The sequence below is a fragment of the Cynara cardunculus genome, assembly GCF_001531365.2.
Source record: "Cynara cardunculus var. scolymus isolate 2C chromosome LG 5, CcrdV1, whole genome shotgun sequence".
Lineage (NCBI taxonomy): Eukaryota > Viridiplantae > Streptophyta > Magnoliopsida > Asterales > Asteraceae > Cynara > Cynara cardunculus.
In genome coordinates this window covers 34,695,594-34,715,786 of record NC_037532.1, presented here as the reverse complement: position 1 = coordinate 34,715,786, position 20,193 = coordinate 34,695,594, and the positions used below count along the sequence as shown (strand labels likewise).

Sequence of the window (20,193 nt, the reverse complement as noted above, 5' to 3'; positions counted from 1 at the left end):
ACACACACACACAGTGTTCTTTGAAGCTTAATGCTTTGTGAGTTGTACTCTCTTGTTGCACGAGTAGTACTGTAGCTTCAATAGTTGTATCCTGTTCTCAAAGGTAACCTTTGTTCCAACCTTTCCATGCCAAAATCAGATATCATGATTATTACGTGTTTTTATACGTATTGTTTCGTATTTTTCCTTTTAGGGACGTGTTTAGATTACTGAAAGTAGGGGTATTCAAAAACCCAGTTAACTCAAACCAACTTAATGCGAAATAACTCAACCCGAAGGAGTCTGATGCTTAATCGAGTTTTAAAATCTTTAAACCGTATGTATTGGGTTGGAATTTGGTTACGGTCATTTGAACCTGATATTCTTTTATTTTTTGGATTTAATATGATTGTTAAAACCTATTAGTATGTACATTGAACAATTACACCATCACGTACTCTTTTCATATACATATATTTTCAATCTCTTCTCCATCTCTATATAGTTCTTTCATATATATGTTCAGTAAATGTGAACATATAAACCACAAGGGTGGTGCTTGATTTGTTTGAGCTTGGCTCCAAAGGTCAAAAGTACTTGGAGGTCTCATGTTCAAATCCAAGAAGAAATAAAAATCCCCTTGTGGCCACGGAGGTTCAAATGATGTGACTCCGAGCTATCTGCAAAGCAGGTAGTTGCCTTGGGATTAGTCGGCTCACATAACGGGTTGAATATCCAAGTTAATAAAAAAAAATGTGAACATATATATGCAAATTGAGAAAAACTAGTTGAATGTGATGTACTTAAGAATGAGTATGGATAAGCTCTACAAAATAATTTTATGATGAAAAATGAATTATGAGTAGAGAACAACATATAATCAGTGAAAAAGCATAGAAGAACATCTTGATGTACCAAAGTATCAACCCGACCAACCCACATGGGTTATGTGCACATTTGCACTTTGGTTTGGATTGGGTTGGGTTGAGATTTTTCAAACAACAAACATTGGCTTAGGTTGTTCAAATGTCTTCAACTCAATCGACCCAACTCATGAACACCACTAACTGAAAGGTGAAATGAATCATGGGTAATGTTAAAAGGGATAATTATAAAACTAGCCAGGTTATGAGGGGTCTCGTCACAAAAACAGGTTCACTGCTACGTAAACCCGAGTTAAATGAAGCTTTTCCATCTTGAAATATAACGAATATTATCTTCTATTTAGTGTCATTAATAATTTCTTTTCCGATTAATATAACAAGCATTCGGTTTTTTATAATTTCATACCCATTTTTATAAACAGTGTTTTAATCTACATGACATCAGTTGATTTTGGTGTAAGGGTTTTCTACGTCATCAGAATTATAATGTAACTTAAAATTTTTACATCTACATTATCAATGGTTACAAGGTCTAAGTTAACTGACGAACAATTTGCACGTCAGTATCGCTGTGGGCCTCCATTAGAGTTTCCTCTGACTTCGTCATTCGTCCTGCTCAGGCATAGTTTACCATCTTTCGGGTCCCGACAGACATGTTCGCACTCAACCCTTCTCAGAAGATCAAGGTCGGTCGACGGTGCATCCCGCAAGGAGGATCCCGTCAATCAACTTCCTTGCGCCTTGTGGATTTACTCACCTATTGACTCACACACATATCAGACTCCTTGTTGTATTATAAAATTAAATATCACATGAAATTAAGAAAAAAAATTCCATTATTAATTTAAATAAAAAATTAAAACAAGATTTATTGCATATTTATATATTTTAAAATATATATTTATTGGATAATTACCACACACTCAGCCACGTGGACTGACAGTCAAAAAGGCAGTCTGTTTTTAGTCCACAGAGATCGTGACGGATGATTCTCATATCATTAACATACCACCAAATTATTCCTCTCTTAATTTTCCTTTTACCCCCTTTGAAAATCTTTTTGACTTTTATGGTCCCTAGAGTTTGTTTATTGTCATTTTTACCCCCTTTAATTGCATACTGCAATCGGTATTTACGATCTTATCATATAACATTCACTGTCAGAGTTCTTGACGTGTTTATCGCTTTATCTGTTATGATTACCATCGTCAATTTATCACACAGGTTTCATATCGTTATTTACTGTATCTTTGATTCAGGTTTTAAATCATAAAAGAACATATGAAGTGCACTTTTTTTGTATGTCATCTTATATGAACGAAAATGGACACAAGACAGTTAATCGACAAAAATGGTTGTTTCTTTTTAATCTATTTTCTATGAAAAATAACTAAGCGAGACCGATGAATTATTTTGAAAGTTCTCATTAATTATTTCAACTGCAAAACATATCAAAATATGTTAGAGTTTGCTTGTTAGCAGTTTGGGACTTACATATCAAAATATGTGATAGCCTCAGCTGCTAAGTGAGCCAAAAAATGTCACATCACGTTAATGTCTTTAGAGACAGTTTCCATGTAAAATCGATTGGGATTACTGGTAATCAATTTTTTGTTCAAATAAAAAGCAAATTAAGCTTCTAAACTTTAGGCTATTTTTAATTTTTTTTTTAATATATTTTTATATCTCCATGTTTGTATAACTTAATTTTTTAATATAAAATATGACATGTTTTTTTATCCACATGTATTAATATTTTTATAGGTGTATGGAATACAAGTTCATATAATAAAACCCATCTACATGTTAATATATAATTGAAAAAACATGTAAGTATTATATTTCAAATAGAAAGTATATACATTATATTATAAAGTATTTGATAAAAATTCTTATTAGGTATTGTTTATTGATGCATATTACTTAAATTTAAGATTATAAATAAATTGTGCATAAGTATAACTTATTAAAGCTTAATATATTTGAATTCATGTAACTAACTGTAGATAAACATAATCAAATAAAAGATAAGTATCTCATATTAAAATATAAAAAATCTAAAATATAATTAAGTTATTATTAATTTCTAACAAAAATAATTACTTATTATCTTTATAAAAAATGATATTATTAGACCAAATATAAATTACTTTGTTATTAAACCTAAATTAAGTTATAATAAAATTTTGAATTAAAAAGTTATATTAAAAACAAGAAAATTTAAAATATCTAATTTGATACTAATATCGGTATATTTTTGTTAAATTTTTATGATGTATTCAAATTTATAGTTTATTCAAACATAAAAACATTATCGTTTTTTTTTTAAATCACATAATTACCATATTACGAGTGAGATAAATAATAAAAACGAAATATTAAAATCAAGATGTATCTCGCTACATTACGCGAGTATCCTTCTAGTAATGTATAAATAGAGTTTCAAATATAAATCATGCCGTTAAGACAAATTATACAGGCCAATTTTAACCGTTCATTTACTATAATGAATATCTAGTTTCATAAATATCTTGTTGCATTCTTATTAATCGTTGATCATAATTAATGAACTATAATCATTTTTCACAAATATTCAGATCATAATAAGTAAATCATCATCATTTTTATAAATATCTCTGTTGATTGGTTTATATGGTTTGTATGAATGACATAATTTGTATTTTAAGCCTCCTATATATAAGGTATATTTCAAATGCAACTATGTCCATTTGTACAACCAATGCAATCAATTGAAATTTTTATGGATATGATGAAAGTTCATTTATTATTATTTGAATATTTATGAAAGATGACTAGAGTTCATTAATTATGATCAATATTTTATATTAGGAAACATATCAAAACTTTTATGAAATCTCATATTCATTAAATTAAATGGACGGTTGAGATTGAGTTGTACAAATGTAAAGGGTTGCATAATAACACACACACACACACACACACATATATATATATATATATATATTGTAATGTCAAAACTGCAAATACAAAAAGTGTTACTTTTGACAAACAACCGAGACAAATTTTGTAGTTTACTCTATAATCTATTATTGAAATAACATTATTCAAATTATTTTTTTTAAACCATATCAATAAAAAAAGTTTTTTTCCAGTTCCTATTTAAAACCTCATATTGTTTTAAAGAATTTGTACAAAATTAATTTTGTGAAGTTACTGTTTACAAAAATACAGTAAATCAATCGAATTAAGTAGCTTTTGAACAGGTAAAAGATAAGAGATGAAGTCGCATAAAACCTTGTAACTATTTATAACAACTTTGATTGATCATCATATCTTAACATCGTAATTACTTTAAATCGAATAATAATACATAATCAGGTTAGGTGTGGAATGACACCTACAAGAGAATGTAGTTGGTGAAGATTGATACTAAATGTCGTTTTTTTAACTGAAAATTTATCACACGTTTCTTTCAATGAAAACTGTAACAAAGTTTTATTATATAAAGACGTCTTTTTCAGTTGGTGGGTAGTCAGATTTAATCCTATCACTCGATTTTCTGATTTGATTCATGATTTAACTTAATGGGTCGTAATCTAATTGATTAAAAAATCAATCATGAATTTTTCAACCGACTTAGGGGGTGTTTGGGATTGCTTATTTAAAACAACTTATGTTTTTTTTTTTTGTAAAAGTGCTTATTAACTTATGTGGTATGAAACTGGAGTATTGTAAAAAAGTGTTTGGACTAGCTTATAGCGGTACCAAAAAGCAATAAGCTGATAAGTTATTTTTTAGTGTTTGACAAATTTTGTTTATATATGTAAAATGACCAAAAAAGACAGGCTTCCATATTATTGACTTATGAGAATGTTTGTGATTTTTTAACATGTAAAAATTTATTTTTCATCGTTTATAATAATATTTTTTTTACAAAAACTTACATCAATAAGATTAATAATTTATATCAATAAGATTAATAATTAACAAACATTAATAAAACATGTTAAAATGGTAAACTATTAATAAGCAGTTTTTTATAAGTTAATCCTTCCTGAAGAATTAACTTATCAAAAGCTGCTTATTACCGGTTTGGCACTGGTATAAGCAGTTTTATTTTTTCTTCATTCAAACACTAGCATTTAGCTTATCATCGGTGCCAGACTGAAATAAGTCAAAAAAACATCTAAAATAAGCAATCCCAAACATCCCATTAGAAGTTTCAGAAACTCACATCTGAGTAGGTCGAACTGTTATCATTGCAACATTGCTGCTACTTAATTGAACAATGCCGACAAAAGTATGGTTGCAGTTGCAAGTGCCATATCATTTGATTTAAAAGAAATTGAAAATCCAACCTGTCTCAATCTGAACTCGTTCTAATGCTCAAGAGTCAGGAATGCTTCATATAAACCAGAATTCAATCTTTGATCATATTCAGTGAACTAGTGATGATAAATTAATAGGTTATGACAAACATTTTCATTTTTCCGAATGCGTTTTTTTAAGTTGTTCATAATACAAAAAAAAAAATCCAAAACCCCGAAATAAAAATAAAACAAAGAAATTGAAATGACAAAAATGACCCCGGAGTTGGTCATCGAGTGGCAGAAAGACAGGGGCAAACTTGTCTTTTTCACATTCTACAAATTATAAATTAAATTTGCTTATGGTTGGGACCATTTTTGTTAAATGATGGTGAACCCTATCCAAGACATGGTGAAGTGGTTAGCCTTTTCTCTTGCCCTCTCTTTTTGCATGCATAAAATCATTGAGGGTAAATTTGTCTTTTACCAAAAGACATGCTCAATCCCAAACTGGGTTCTTCATATAATTATATGGTTATTTAAACCTTAAAATAATCAAATTTTAAACTACTAATTATCAAAAAAATAGAATAATATTATTTTAATAATCATTTAATTTTTAAATACTCATAATTTTATTAAACAATCAAACACAAAATAATTATTACAACTTCAAAGATGGAAAACACATTCAATCAGTATTTTTTTTTATTGAGGTTTGAACCTTTGACCTTTAGAGGACCAATGACTTACATACCGCTAGGCTTGAGGCCATTTGATTTCAACCAGTATCTTATGTATTATGTTTTATTACTGTTGAGTATGTTCATTCCAGTTACTTAGCATCGTAATATCGTATAACGACTTTCAAAGCTTGCATTTTAATATCTCATGACATCTCTTAACATATTCTCGGCAATTTGTCCAAAACGGAAAATTAAAAATCAAATTCTCCAAAATAAAATAAAATTTAACACTAATAACTTATCCATTTTGAAGATTATAACACTGATTATATTATAAAAATATTTTTTACATTTAATAAAAATATTATTTTTTTCTCTTAAGTTTCTTGAAGAATTCACGCTCGCTTATAATACCTTTCCATTTGGGCAAATTGTATGAAAAAGTGACGTACTTTAACTTGATTCATATTTTGAGTAACGTACTTTCAAAACTTCCATTTTTTTTACCTAAGATGTAACGTTTTAAACATTTAAGTACACGGGTAACCGGTTGAAGCATTAACCGATTACCATGTTGATGTGGCAAGTGATGTAGTATCCAACTCAGTAATATTTACTAAAGCATTAACCGGATACCACATCACTCGTCACATCAGCATGGTAACCGGTTAATGTTTCAACCGGTTACCCGCGTACTTAAATGTTTAAAACTTTACATCTTATGTACCAAAATGAAAGTTTTACAAGTACGTTTCAAAAAAAAAAAAAAAAACAAGTTAAAATACGTTACTTTTTTCATGCAATCTGTCCTTCCCATTTTAAAGAAAAGTTTTGAAAAATTTGTTGAAACAAAAAAAATACTCATAATCTTCGTTCTCTCAGTTTCTAAAAAATCTACCGGAAATGCTCTCATAATATAAACACCTACAATCAAATTGACAACTAATTTCAACCTTAAAAGAAGGAAAAAAAATTCTATATACATCTTACTTTCAGACCCAGCTTTCAAATAAATTATACCGAATTTTAATAAATCTTATACAAAAGAAGAAAATATTCTCAAAATTTGACTTAAAATCAGGATATAATCAGTTACAACTTGAAGATAGTTTTAAACCTTAGACAACTTTTATATTTTCAGAAGGACAATACGAATGGAATGCTTTCAAATAAATTATACCAGTTATTTTCGGTTTAATTTAATATAAATACTAATTTCAACTTTTCTTTACAAAAAGACCACCCAACTTCACATGCTTCTCATTTGTCTTTGTTTTCTTTTTTAAAGTGAAACATCTTTTGGTCTTCTTTTCTTTGAATGGTCCATTGGTATCATCTAATTTGCTAATAATCATGTCTGGATCCAAAATCTTTAAATTCCATGATTTTGTTCAAGAAAAGCAGAAACGGAATATAAATGGACTGGATCAGTAATAGTGGAGGGGTCGAAAAGAATTTTATACTTAAAACCTTAATGGACTGGAAATGCTTCACTCTATATAAAAAAAAAGGCTAGGGGACAAGGCCCCTATGGCCATCTGCCCCTGCAAAAAAGATTCATGGAATCATATTTAAGTTAAATTTTAATCATGTAACTCATCAATCTTTTTTTTTCTGTTATCGGGATATAAAGAAATGAAATAACAGTAAAAATCTAACGACCATTTTACCAATTTTTTTTTTGTCCTGTTGTTTCTTGTCTCTATTCCCACAAACCTTATCAAGATCGTTACGAAATCAAGCTTACAAATAGAAGAGATCTTACACATGTTGGGTCACATTCGTTGTGGTTTGCGTATTGATATGTTGTTTTCAGTCCATGTGTCATTCCACGAGATGGGTATATCTGTGAGGGGCTGTTTGTTTGGTTTACTATTGAGTTCTGTATGAATTATGTTGTCTGCGTGAATTAATACGTCCACACACACACATATATATAGGGGTCTAATCAAATGAGAACTGTTTTGTTTGTGTTAACTTTGAGATCCAATCTCAACCACAAATCAAAGTTTAAATTATGAAATTAATAATTTTGGTATTTTTAACTTACAATATTAATTAAGGGTATTTTTGGGATTTTATAAATATACTCTCTCATCTCTCCTTTTTCCTCTCTCCAGTGAATCTTATTCAGCGAACCTTATTCCGATGAAACTTATGTGAATACAAGATACACATTATGATACCTACAAACGATATTCACTGTGGTCTGTGATACCCAGATATACATACAAGATGCACAATGTGATATCCTTTGTAAAACAATGAAAATAATGAAAATGCAAATAAAAAATACATTATAATACACGTGAAATATTGTGAACATTATCACTATGATACACTTTGATTCACAAACATCTTTAGAATATGATGTATATTAGGTAATTGATATACTAGGTAACTAATTTTAGTTAAATATTTCCTTCTAAAAAATTTAATTTAATATTTTGATTAGTTGTCAAAAATAAAATTACTATATTACCCTTTTAGCTTATTTAAGAAATATCCTTAAAAAACTCAAACGAGTGGTTCAGATTGGATTTCACGATTGCCACAAACTAATCAGTTCTTCCTTGAACGGGCCCATAAAGCTCATTTGTAAGTTTACTGAACAAGTCACTTTCTATATCATTAAGTAACTACCAAACGGTCATTTATATCGAATAAGTTGTAGTTCTGTTAAGCTCATTATGTTGTTAACAAACAATCTCTGAGTGTGTTTGGTATGTGAGACAATACATGACAGGATAAATAAAAAACTTGTTATCTCATGTTTTGTGTGACAATTAAGGCTAGGATTAGACATATCTGGGTTAGACAAAAGAAATATGTCCAACCAAAATAGGTGGAACAAAGATCTGAAAGATGAGACAAGATTGGTAAATTACTAAACTATCCATCAATTATAACCCTACAACTTTCCAGTCCAGTTCAGTCCTACTATCTCATCCTGTTAAGTTGTTCTATCCAATTCAGTCTAGTTCGCATAGCAAAATATGCACGAGATAGCAACGTATAAAGGAGATATAGCAGAAGGGGTGGCAAACGACCACCTCGGTACTGCTTTTTAAATTTTATTAGAACAAATGTAAGAACTCGAGTACATCGGGATATCGATTTCTTCGTTTTGTCTAGGGGTATAATAGTAAAATTAAAAAAAGGGAGGTTGTTTTAGTTGAAGAGATTGCTATGATGGTTGATGAAATGATCCCTAGAGGTTCATTTGTTCATGCCAGTTGCATCTTTGGCTGCATCAGCTGCTCCTTGTGCACTTGCCTTCATCTGCTGTCCAGCCTGCATTGACTTTTCTTTAGTCAAACATCTCGAGTTTCTAACGCCGAATTCGAGGATTTTTGTCTCGGTTACGGAAAAAAAGATTTACGGGTACTAAAATCAATGTTAAGCAAATGTTATTTATAGATTTGTTTTGTTAAAAAAACTAAAAAATCGATGCGAATTTTGAATCTTGAATTTGGAAAGTATTACTTTTGACTTGATGGAATTCAAAGGTTAAAAAGTGAAATTAATGGGACCTGCTGTGCTGAATGCTGGGCAGACTGTGCAGTTTCGCTAGCCTTATCCATCATCTGCCTGCTCTTCTCCTGATAACAACAAATGTTATATACATATACATACATATATATATAGAGAGAGAGAGAGAGAGAGAGGGGGTAGGATCAAACGAGAAAACGGTTCAAGAAAACATGAAGCGGTCAAATCACATGTAATTTTGCACTATGGTTTTGGAACATGGTCAAAACCTAGGTTGCTATCAAGGTCATGCGTAATCACATGTGATTTGGGGTCGTTATCGTGTTCTCTTATTTGGTACTCGTTTGAACCTGACTCCAGAGAGTGGGTTTGTTTGAGGACCGTAAATATTTTGAGAACCAACTATTCATGAATTATTCACGATGAATATCTTGAATGATGAAAATGTATGGTATTCAATGAATAACAATTAGGGATATTCATTATGAATAATTCACAAATAGTTGGTTCTCAAATCTCAAATAGAGCAAATAGTCAAGATTAGTTACCTCGGCTTGGCCCTTGACCTGACCAGCTTGATAACCAGCATTTTGAGAGTTATCCATGGCTTTTTCTCGAGATTTGTGTGATCGAAATGCGATGAATAGAAAGAGATCGTGTTTGATGTATGTTAGGAAGAGAAGGTAGGATTTATATATAGCATTCTAAAACTCATTTTCCATGAATTTCGACAAGTTTTTTGGGCGTCTGAATAGGAAGACTTTGAATATGAGAAATAAAAGGAGAAGCTTATACTTGGTATCTTCTTATATGGTCTCGATTACTAATTCACGAACGAACAAGTCTTCGTGCTTAATCTGAAATCCGAGTAAAAGGTTCGTTTTGAACAAGTGTTAACTGAAGATAGTTGTGCTTAATCTGAAATCAGTTGATACCAATAAGCACTAGGTAAACACCGGTTGGAAGTCCCGGTTTCCGCTTTAACAAATTTTTGGTGTTGAAAACGAATTTAAATACAAGTTCAAAACAATCCTTGTGAGCTCAAACGATTGAATCGTATCTTGGATCGTTATTTTGATTTGATTACAACATTGGGAAAATCGTGGGTAGTCGTTTGCATGTTCAAGAGGGAGATCGTTGAAACCCTACAACAGTTATATATGTTAGAATCTCTCTTTTTCTTCAGAGTAATTTAATTCCACGTATTCTCACACAAACAAGGAGAGTATCTCAACTATTTCGTAGAGCACCTTGTGTGTCGATGGAGGAGGATACATGTTTATGGTAACGTCATGACTCAAACCAAAGGGTCATCGGCAAACAATACCTCATTTTCCTCGAGATCAGACGTTCAAAGCTCAACAAACGTATTTTGAATTATTTCTAACAACTAAAAATGTAAAAAGACTTTTAAGCCCATTATCCCACAAATAATAAACTCAACAAATTAAGATATACACATCAATTTATAAACATACCCACAGATTTTATTAATGGTGCAAATGTAGGTCCATAGAACACAATAACCAAAAAAAACAAACAGTAAATGAGCAAAAAACACCAAGCCCTGAAGAACATAACCACACTAGAAAACTAATAACATTATTAAGTACCAAATTGCAAGTGGTAGCCTTATTTCTTCTCCAGTTCTTCATCTTCGTACTCGCTCCAACACCCGTGGAGGGTCGACCGCGGAGACCCGCAGCTGTTACCTCCCCTCGTGAACAAACAATAAATCATCGAACCACCACCGTCACCAAGATCTTCAAAGCTTGTTTCCGTCACACAGTATGCCTTAACATTCAGATTGCCACTTCCCAAATCAAGATTCCTCCGGTCGTTTCCATGTAACGATACAGAAAACTCGTTTGGCTGGAAGCATGCCAACACCCTTTCGACCAAAAGGGTCAGATCAACAGCGGATTTGAAGGTGTAACCGACCGCTTCAAAGCTAGCGTAACTGAAGCCGTCTTCAGGTGTCACATGGATGGTGGAAATGGCATCAGATTCAATTGCATTCATCGAATACCCACACGGGTCAAACTCAAAATCGCAGATTTGGGAATTTGGGAGAATCTTGCGGATACCAGAAACTTCCGTCATCATGGAAGCAGAGCTCGACTGGTTCTTGTAAAACACCGATGCATGTTTCTTGTCCAAACCCGTCATGCACATCTCGAGAGTGTAAACTGGGTGATCAGCCGTTTCGGCTGAAGAAGCAGAATAGACGTGCCATTTCTGATTCTTGTCAGCACCCCCCATGACATAAGCTTTGCTGCCAGATCCAAGACTCCCAAAGTAACCATTGAGGGTTGTAACCTCTTCGGTGAAGCTCCGGTGCGGAAATGGCTGAGCTCCAGGAAATATGAAGCTTCCACGAGTGTATCTCACAGATTTCACAGTGAGGGAAAGTTGGGAAGATAGTTTTAGTATCGGTGGGATCGAAAGGAGCAGCTTTGTGGTGCCACAGGTCTTGATGATGATCTTAAATGGATAAACAAAGAGGCTAGACTCCGAAAGAACGTATGAATCCAATGAATCATTGGATAATGAAGAAACAATGGTGCATTCGGCCGGTGCCAGAATTTCATCCAGTTGGTCCTTAGTTAGGGAACGGAGGCCTCTGCCTTCAGGGTCAGCAAAGAGACCAGGGTCAGAAAAAGTAATTTCAAGCCTCTTTTCATATCCTTCGAATCCAATGGCGGATACTTCGACCGCCATCTTTCTTTAAAGTTGTTTTTTTGTTGCAAAGAGAGAAAAAACGAGTACGAGAAAAGAAAATGCAAATAAAAGACTGAAAAAAGGTTTGAATTGAATAGCTGCTATCTAGGAGTTATGTAGCACAGATCAGAGAAACTCAGGATGGCTTCCGAGCACACTACAAAATTAAAAAGAAAGAAGAACCGATGGTTAGACATTGCAAGTGATAATGAAATTAAAATGTACGTAAACCGTTCAAGATTAATATAAGAGAAACTCACGTTTGAGTAAGCAGCAGATTTGAATTTCTTGAGTCCACCGTTTGGTCGAACGTCTTCAATTCCGTAACCGAGAGGAGCTTCGTAAAACAAGGATTTACTACTACTAGACTTCTTGCCGGCTTTTGACTCCATTAGAACATTCAATTGTCCTAAGAAACACAAGAGCGCATATGAATAAGAACCAATATAATGTCACTGGATACTGGATGAATTAATACAACATAGGAATACTATAGTACATTAAGATATCGATTACCGTATATTCTACCTCCATAAGAAACAAGAACATTCAATACACATTATAAAAACCGAATCAAGAACTTGATTTACATCCACAATATAATCATCAGAAAGCATATTCATATTTATAGGAAATTTTTCAAAGTTTGACATAACATGAATCAATACAAAAGCCAAAGAACAAACAATTAAGCATCGTTATACAATAAATAGCCGCGGATAAATTTTCGTTAAAGCTGTTTCCTTCTTTTGAAAGTAGCAAAATCACGATGAGAAAAACGCAATGAATCATCAACAATAGATCGTTCAATTACAAGGCAAAACAACGATGAATCAAACAAATTATCAAAATAAAAACAACACTCACAATTAAAAATAGATTTTGGAAACGAAAAGCCGAGATTCAAAACCCTTCGAGATCGATCTACACCTGAAATCAAATAAAAACCCTCGATCAATACAAGAAACACGATAATCAACAACAAAAATACAATGATAAAAAGCAGAATTGAATAAAGGAATAGATAAACATACCGATTAGTTGCGATTGAAATCAAGCAAATGTAATGCAACAGATGGAAATCTGGAAATTCAAACCCTAGAAATTGGGATTTTTAGAGAAGGAAAGGAATTCAATTGATTTATATATCGAGGGAGAAACCAAGGGTTTGTGTGGTTATCAAAATTAGGGGAGATGGAGGGTTTTATTTATACAGGTGGTTGGAGAGAGAGAGCCCAACAAGGGATCAAGGAATGAAATTACAATTTTACCCCTTGGAGAATATGATGTCAATTACGTGTAGAAAAGTGTTTCAGATTTTCAACAATAAGAATATATAAATTTGGTCCTTGTGTTTGTTAAAAATAACACTTTTTATCCTTGTGGTTTGTGATTTGCAAAAACATTAGGATTTGGTCCTGTTTTATAAAAAATCCGTTAAATGAGAAACATTTTCATTTTTTGATCGATTTTTTTATCTTTTACTCAATCAAAAATCACAACTAATAAAATCACTAGTTGTGTACCCAAGCAATGCGGCGGGAGCTGTGAATTTTAACCATTTTGAAATTTTACTTGTTTTATTTGAGAAGATTTAACGATGATATAAGTTCCACTTGTTCTTTACATATTAATACAATTTGAATAAATAAGAGTTATGGTTCCAATTACAGTCTATCGATGAAAAAAATTATATGACAGTTTAAAATCTAATATATTTAAAATCCAACATATTTAAACGACTTCATAAATGTGATCGATTTACAGCAAGAGCAAAGAATCAAGAGATCGAGAGTGAGACCGAGGGTTCTAGAGTAATTGAATGGGAGATGAATGAGAGAATTTTTAATAACTTATAGTGAATATCAGTTTCAATAAGTGTTATTTTTCTGACGAACTAAAGGGACCAAATTTGTATTTTACTCTAAAGTTTAAAAGAAAATAAGAAATAATTGACGTCAAAATTAAATATTTGTATATATCTATATTTAGACTATATTATAAAATATTTGACAAAAAATCTTAAAAACTCATTTTTTTATGTATATTGATTAAAATTCAGATTACAAGTAATTTTGCGTAAGTATACATTATTGAAGCTTTATTTTTAAATTCATGTGACTAATTACAGATAAACATAACCAAATACATGATAAACATCCATTTTAAATATAGAAAATCTAAAATATAATTAAGATAATCACTAAGTTCTAACAGAATGTTTAATTATTATCTTTATAAAAATTATATTATTAAACCAAAATAAATTACTTTGTTATTAAATCTAAACTAAATTGTAATAAAAAAATTGAATTAAAGAAGTTACATCAAAAAATGAGAACTATTAAATAGTTAATTTGATACTAATATCGAAATTATTATTTTTTAATTTTTATGTTATTTTCAAATTTATATTTCATTAAAAAATAAACATTATCGTTTTCTCAAAACAACATAAAATCGTATTATATCGATAGAGACAAAGAATAAAAACTAAATATTATAATGAAGATTTATCTCGTTGCATTGCGTGAGTACTCTTCTATATTATAAAACATTTTTTATGTATGGAGTATTGTTTATTGATGTATATTATTTAAAGTTCAAGATTACTATGTAAGTACAACATTAATGATTGATGTAATTAACTGCAGATAAACATAATCAAATACAAGATAAATATTTTATTTTAAATATAAAAAATCTAAAATATAATTAAGATAATCATTGAGTTCTAATAGAATATTTAATTATTATCAAATCTATACACCTAATAAATAAGTAACTTGGGTGACACGTGTCATCTTCTAGTGAGTCGATTATCTTATTTTCTCGCTAAAACATGTATCTAGATATAATTTACATTAGTGATTCAAAGAGACATATTTGGTTGACATATGTCCCTCTAAAAATGTATCTTTTTTTATCGTGGTTTAACTGATTTTCCTACTAAACGAGATTTAGTTCAAACTAATTCCCTTTAGCTAATATGACAGCCTTCAGCTAATTTGGCAGCTTATTGCTGACAGTCTTCAGCTTGTGTTTTCAGCTTATCGTGACAGCTTTCAGCCTATCACTGACAACCTTCAGCTAATCTGACAGGTTATTGCTGACAGCCTTCAGCTTATCGTGACAGCTTTGAGCTATCACTGAAGAGGCAACATTCAACTTATCATGACAACTTTCAGCTATCACTTGCTGATATTGTCAAAGAGTTCTGTAAAACAAGTTTTGCTGGTTAACATGCCGGCTATAAAAGGGTTTGTTTTTTTGCCAAAAATATGTCTATATTTGTTCAAAATAACACATTTAATTTTATTATATGGTTAACTTCATTTTAATTAATTATTGATATAGTTTTATTTCTAAATTCAAATCTGAAGAGTCATTTTCAGAGTCATTCATCAGAGTTATAATTCAGAGTTATTTCAAGAGTACAAGTCTGAAGTAGCATCGTACTTTCAATGATCATTTATATCTGTAAAATAAGTTCCTGACATGATTTAATTTTTTCAAATTATCCCGTTTACTGCGTTATTAAATCTAAATTAAATTATAAAAAAATGGATTAAATAAATTATACAATAAAAAAACTTTTAAATAGTTAATTTGATATTAATTTTGTTATATTTATTTTTAAAATTTTATGATATCTTTAAATTTATATTTATGATACAGTATAAATTATATTTAATTTTTATGAAAAAAAATAACACGTTAAAATTACAAAATGGATGTGGATAGAAAAAGAGGGAGTATCGAATCTTATTCCCACCTTGCTTTCTTTTGTCATGCTTTGTGCACCGTTCATGCGTTTTGAGGAATTTTATCTATCAAACACGCAATTTTTGTGGCTCTAAATAAAAACACATTACATATTACGTGTTATTATTTGACAATAAAACGGAGAACTGTTTAAGAAGCGTAAGTGCAATGTGAACCCATAAGTGTATGTGTGAACCTATAATTCATATGTGAATCATACAGGTTCATATATGCAGTTATTTTGTCGTCTATTATAAAAGTAACGAAACCACCCTTCTATTTTCTGCATGTCATGCCAAAAATTATCCGGTGTTTTACAATCAAAGCCGCAAATCTTGACCATGTGAAGGCTATGATCATTTGTCCACTAATACTTACCACTTCTCAAATGAACATATGGCTATGCAGAGAGATAGAGAGAGAGAGAGAGGGAGAGACTTGAGATCATGTGAGACCAATGGTTTTTCGTGAGACCGGTAAGACCAATTCTCATTTCTTAGATTAAATCTACAATCTAAACATTCATAATCACAAAATTCACACGAGACTTCTCAATAATCACAAAATTGCCACCATGCAACTTTAGACTATTAGATCATTAGCTTATAAAGTTGATCAATGAACATAAATTGGTATTACGGATCTCACGAAAAACTTTTAGTCTCACGTGAACCCAACCCTATATAGGTTATCAAAGCCCAATTGATGTGCAACAAACTCATTTCTGAATAACGGATTTACAGCTCATCTCCAACAACAAAAAAATGCAACCTGTAGGTGACCAATATCCTTGAAATTTTTTGGTTTCAGGAAGATAATGAAAACGACACCATGAATAAACATATCGTATTCGATATTGACCCTCTCGAGCCAAGCTGACACACGACAAGAGTGGAAGATTACAATAAACAAACAAGAATAATTATTGGTCGACAATCTATTATAACAACATCAGATGGAAGACAACTTGTTTTTCCTTGAGACATCCCAACGGAATCGAATTTGTCCATTCTGTTTCTTTAAGTTTTTGTAATCTATACTATCTTATAAACCAGATTTTTCAAAAGTCTTAAAAACAATTTTTAATGCATAAAGTACTATACATTTATGCACAAAGTCTTAAAAGCAACTTATAACGCATTAAGTACTACTACTTTATGTATTAAGTTTTAAAATCTCTTAATCTACAATTATAATAACATATAGTACAAGTTACCAATGCACATTATTACTTTTTTTTTCTTCATGTTTCAAAGATACATTTCACTCATGTCTTCACCTTCTCATACCTCTATGTCTTCTCCCCATCTCCCAAGGTGATATTCAAATTGATATTCACCATGGGTTATTAAAAGTTCTCTCATTTAATTGTTCTAGAACTCTCAGTCTCACTCTCTTGGTTCTTTGCTCTTGGTGTAAACCGAACACATTTGTGGAATCGTTTAAATATGTTGGATTTTAAACTGTCATACAATTTTTTTCATCGATAAACTGTAATTGGAACCATAACTCTTATTTATTCAAACTATATTAATATGTAAAGACCAAGTGTAATTTATATCATCGTTAAATCTTCTCTAATAAAACCAGTGAAACTTCAAAATCGTTAAAATTCACGACTCTCCGCCGCATTGCACGGGTACAGAACTAGTCATATTCACTGAAATATATGTTTTAAATCACTGACAGATATATCAGCTTCAACTTTAAGTTAATATCATCATTACAAATATCGAAGCTTAAGTTAATTGGAAATGACAAAAATACCCCTTTATACATAGATTATTATTCATCCATATATCATATAAATTACCAATCTAAAATCATATCAATCTCATTTGGTACCAATGGCCATATCAAGCCTTGGCTAAAAGCTCTTTAGATTGAATGCTATGCAATAGAGTTGTACCTTACGCAATAGACTTGTACAATGCTCTTACCCTATTTTTCTTTTGTTCTTGGTTTTTATTCCATCCCACAATAATTGCATACCATAAATAACTAATTGTATGATTTATTTCCCACAAAGTCAATACTTTTGGGTATGTGGTCCTCATAAGAGGAAGAAAGTGGTCATAAATTGAATTAAATTAAATTATATTTTATTCGAAAATAGAAGAGACTTTTTTGAATCAGTAATGAATGTGTAGTAAGATAAGATGTACACAAATGTGAACATATTCCATTTACAAAGTGGTATGGCATTTAGTTATCCCACTTTCTATCCACAACTCAAAAGTATTCCAAATTCACCAAAAGATTGGAATCACGAGCCACACCATACCAAAGATGGGGAATCCGGCTCATCTGGTTCGAACGGGGACAGAGATTCCCTGCTAAAACGGGTCCTGGGACTGGAGATCCCACAGTAGACTCGAACCGGGGTTGGGGCCAGGGCCGGGTAGCGTATCCCCTGCCCTGTCCCGTACCCGGTATGTAATTTTATTAATATATTTTATCTAATATATGTATATGTATATATTTTTTATTTTTTAAAATTAGGTCTTGACAGATGATGACGATCGGGGTTTGACCAGAAAATAAACCGGGGACGAGATATTAATCCCCGTACCCGCCGGAGAACGGGGCCGAGGATTAAAAAACTCGCTCCATCCTCACCTCATTATTATGCCTACCTTCAAGATTCCAATCTCCAATTGCTTAAAAAAAACTTTTTTTTATGAGTGTTTGGATTGGTGATGTTTTCCAGATATCTGATAATATTTGGAATTAAAATGATTTGAAATCTTTGATGTGTTTGGTTTATAGGATCTACAATGAAATTATAAATAACTTACAGAAACAAATTATAAATAAATATAAAAGTAATTAGGTTACTTTTTTATTAAATGAATATTACAAAACAAATGTTTTTTTAACATATTTTAAAATATTTTTATAAACAAATCATCTGAAATTTTTGAAACACCAACTGTATTTCTAAATAGTTTGTAAGGTTTCAATTCAGAACTTTACTTTAAACAAAGACATGATCGAAATAAAATTCAATTTCAAATTCCACCAAATCCTACAAACCAAGCCGACGGTATATTTTTGAAATGATAATCAATGAATGAAAATATCGTGTGTTCATAAAGATAGAATATAATAAGAGTTTGTGTTCCGTAAAGATTTAGACTTCTTCTTCAATAAAGCTTTGAGAAGAATTGAAACCCATATAATCACCTCAAGAATATTCCCAGATCAACAAAAATATCTCTTTAAAGTTTGATCAGGATTTTGGTTCTTGCAGCCCAAGCATGAACTCAGAGCCTAATATCAGCTTGGACCTAGCATGTTCATATCTAGTGATGGCCAAATCGGCCCGGACCGGTTATGAGACCGAAAATCGGGACCGATTGGGGGTTTTGGTAGTTTCGTGGAACCGGGACCGGCCCGGTCCGAAAATTCAAATAATTTTATAAATAAATGTATTTTTAAATAATTTTATAATGTATTTTTACAAGACAATGTAATTTTAATTTTATAATGTATTAAAAACATATCATTAAAAAATAAAAAAAATTATTTTTTAATGTTGGGACCGGGACCGGGACCGGCGGCCCATAACCGATTATGAAGTACCTTGACCGGTTCTACCATTTTCGACCGGGACCGGTTATGGGAAAGCTTGAGACCGATTAAGTCCGATCAAACCCATGACCGGTTTTTGGCCATCACTATTCATATCTTATCTGGGACAAACCTTAAAGCTTGATCAGGCCCAATCATTTTCGAGAAGGCCCGAAGAGGCCTAAACCTTAGAAGTCTAGTCAAGCTTGGAATGCCTTAGGCATGAAAAAGCCCGACAAGCCTAGGCACAGCTCGGGTCTAATAAGCCCAATTCTTTATTGAGTTTTCTTTTTCTGAAAAGCCCAGGCTCAAAAAGTTGGGCCTTGTAAAGTGATGGATCTCTAATCAAGATATTATAAGCATTGTAGTAATTAATCATATCAAACAAATAAATTAACCAAAAGGAAACTAGTTCATAGAAAATTAACCGATAAATGAACATAATGATTAGTACCTACTTACTGTCTCTTACGACCTGGTTAGAGACAGTGGCGGATCTAGAAACTATTATGGTTGGAGGCACACTTAGGAGGGTCGAAAAAATTTCGAAACCGAACAATTCGTCCGAACCAAAAAAGGTTTCGGGTTTCCATTTTCAGGTTTAAACTGTTCGGTTAACCGAATAAAGATAACTAATGTGGTGGAAATAAGCTAGGCATTGACTTTACAAATGCATTGATGTGGTGGAGAGTGACTTTTAAGGCTTATGTTTTAATCTTTTAGTACTCTTCTAAGGCCTATAAAACTAACCTAACATTTGACATTTCCATTTGATTTGCCTACAAAATTGCCTATAAAATTAAC

At 31.5% G+C, this 20,193-nt stretch overlaps 1 protein-coding gene across 1 annotated transcript; it reads right to left on the bottom strand.

Moving 5' to 3' along the window:
- Positions 1-10,795: 10,795 nt before the first annotated feature.
- Positions 10,796-13,225, bottom strand: LOC112512402 (S-adenosylmethionine decarboxylase proenzyme-like). The gene is made up of 4 exons (XM_025118344.1): positions 13,086-13,225; positions 12,919-12,981; positions 12,312-12,460; positions 10,796-12,208 (listed from the first exon to the last, which is right to left on the bottom strand). Exon 4 carries the CDS (start codon positions 12,049-12,051, stop codon positions 10,963-10,965), a length of 1,089 nt encoding a protein of 362 aa, XP_024974112.1. The 5' UTR covers positions 12,052-12,208; positions 12,312-12,460; positions 12,919-12,981; positions 13,086-13,225; the 3' UTR covers positions 10,796-10,962.
- Positions 13,226-20,193: the final 6,968 nt, after the last annotated feature.

Excerpts from the sequence above, each read along its gene's own strand:
- LOC112512402 (XM_025118344.1), bottom strand. The coding sequence starts at position 12,051 with ATGGCGGTCGAAGTATCCGCCATTGGATTCGAAGGATATGAAAAGAGG.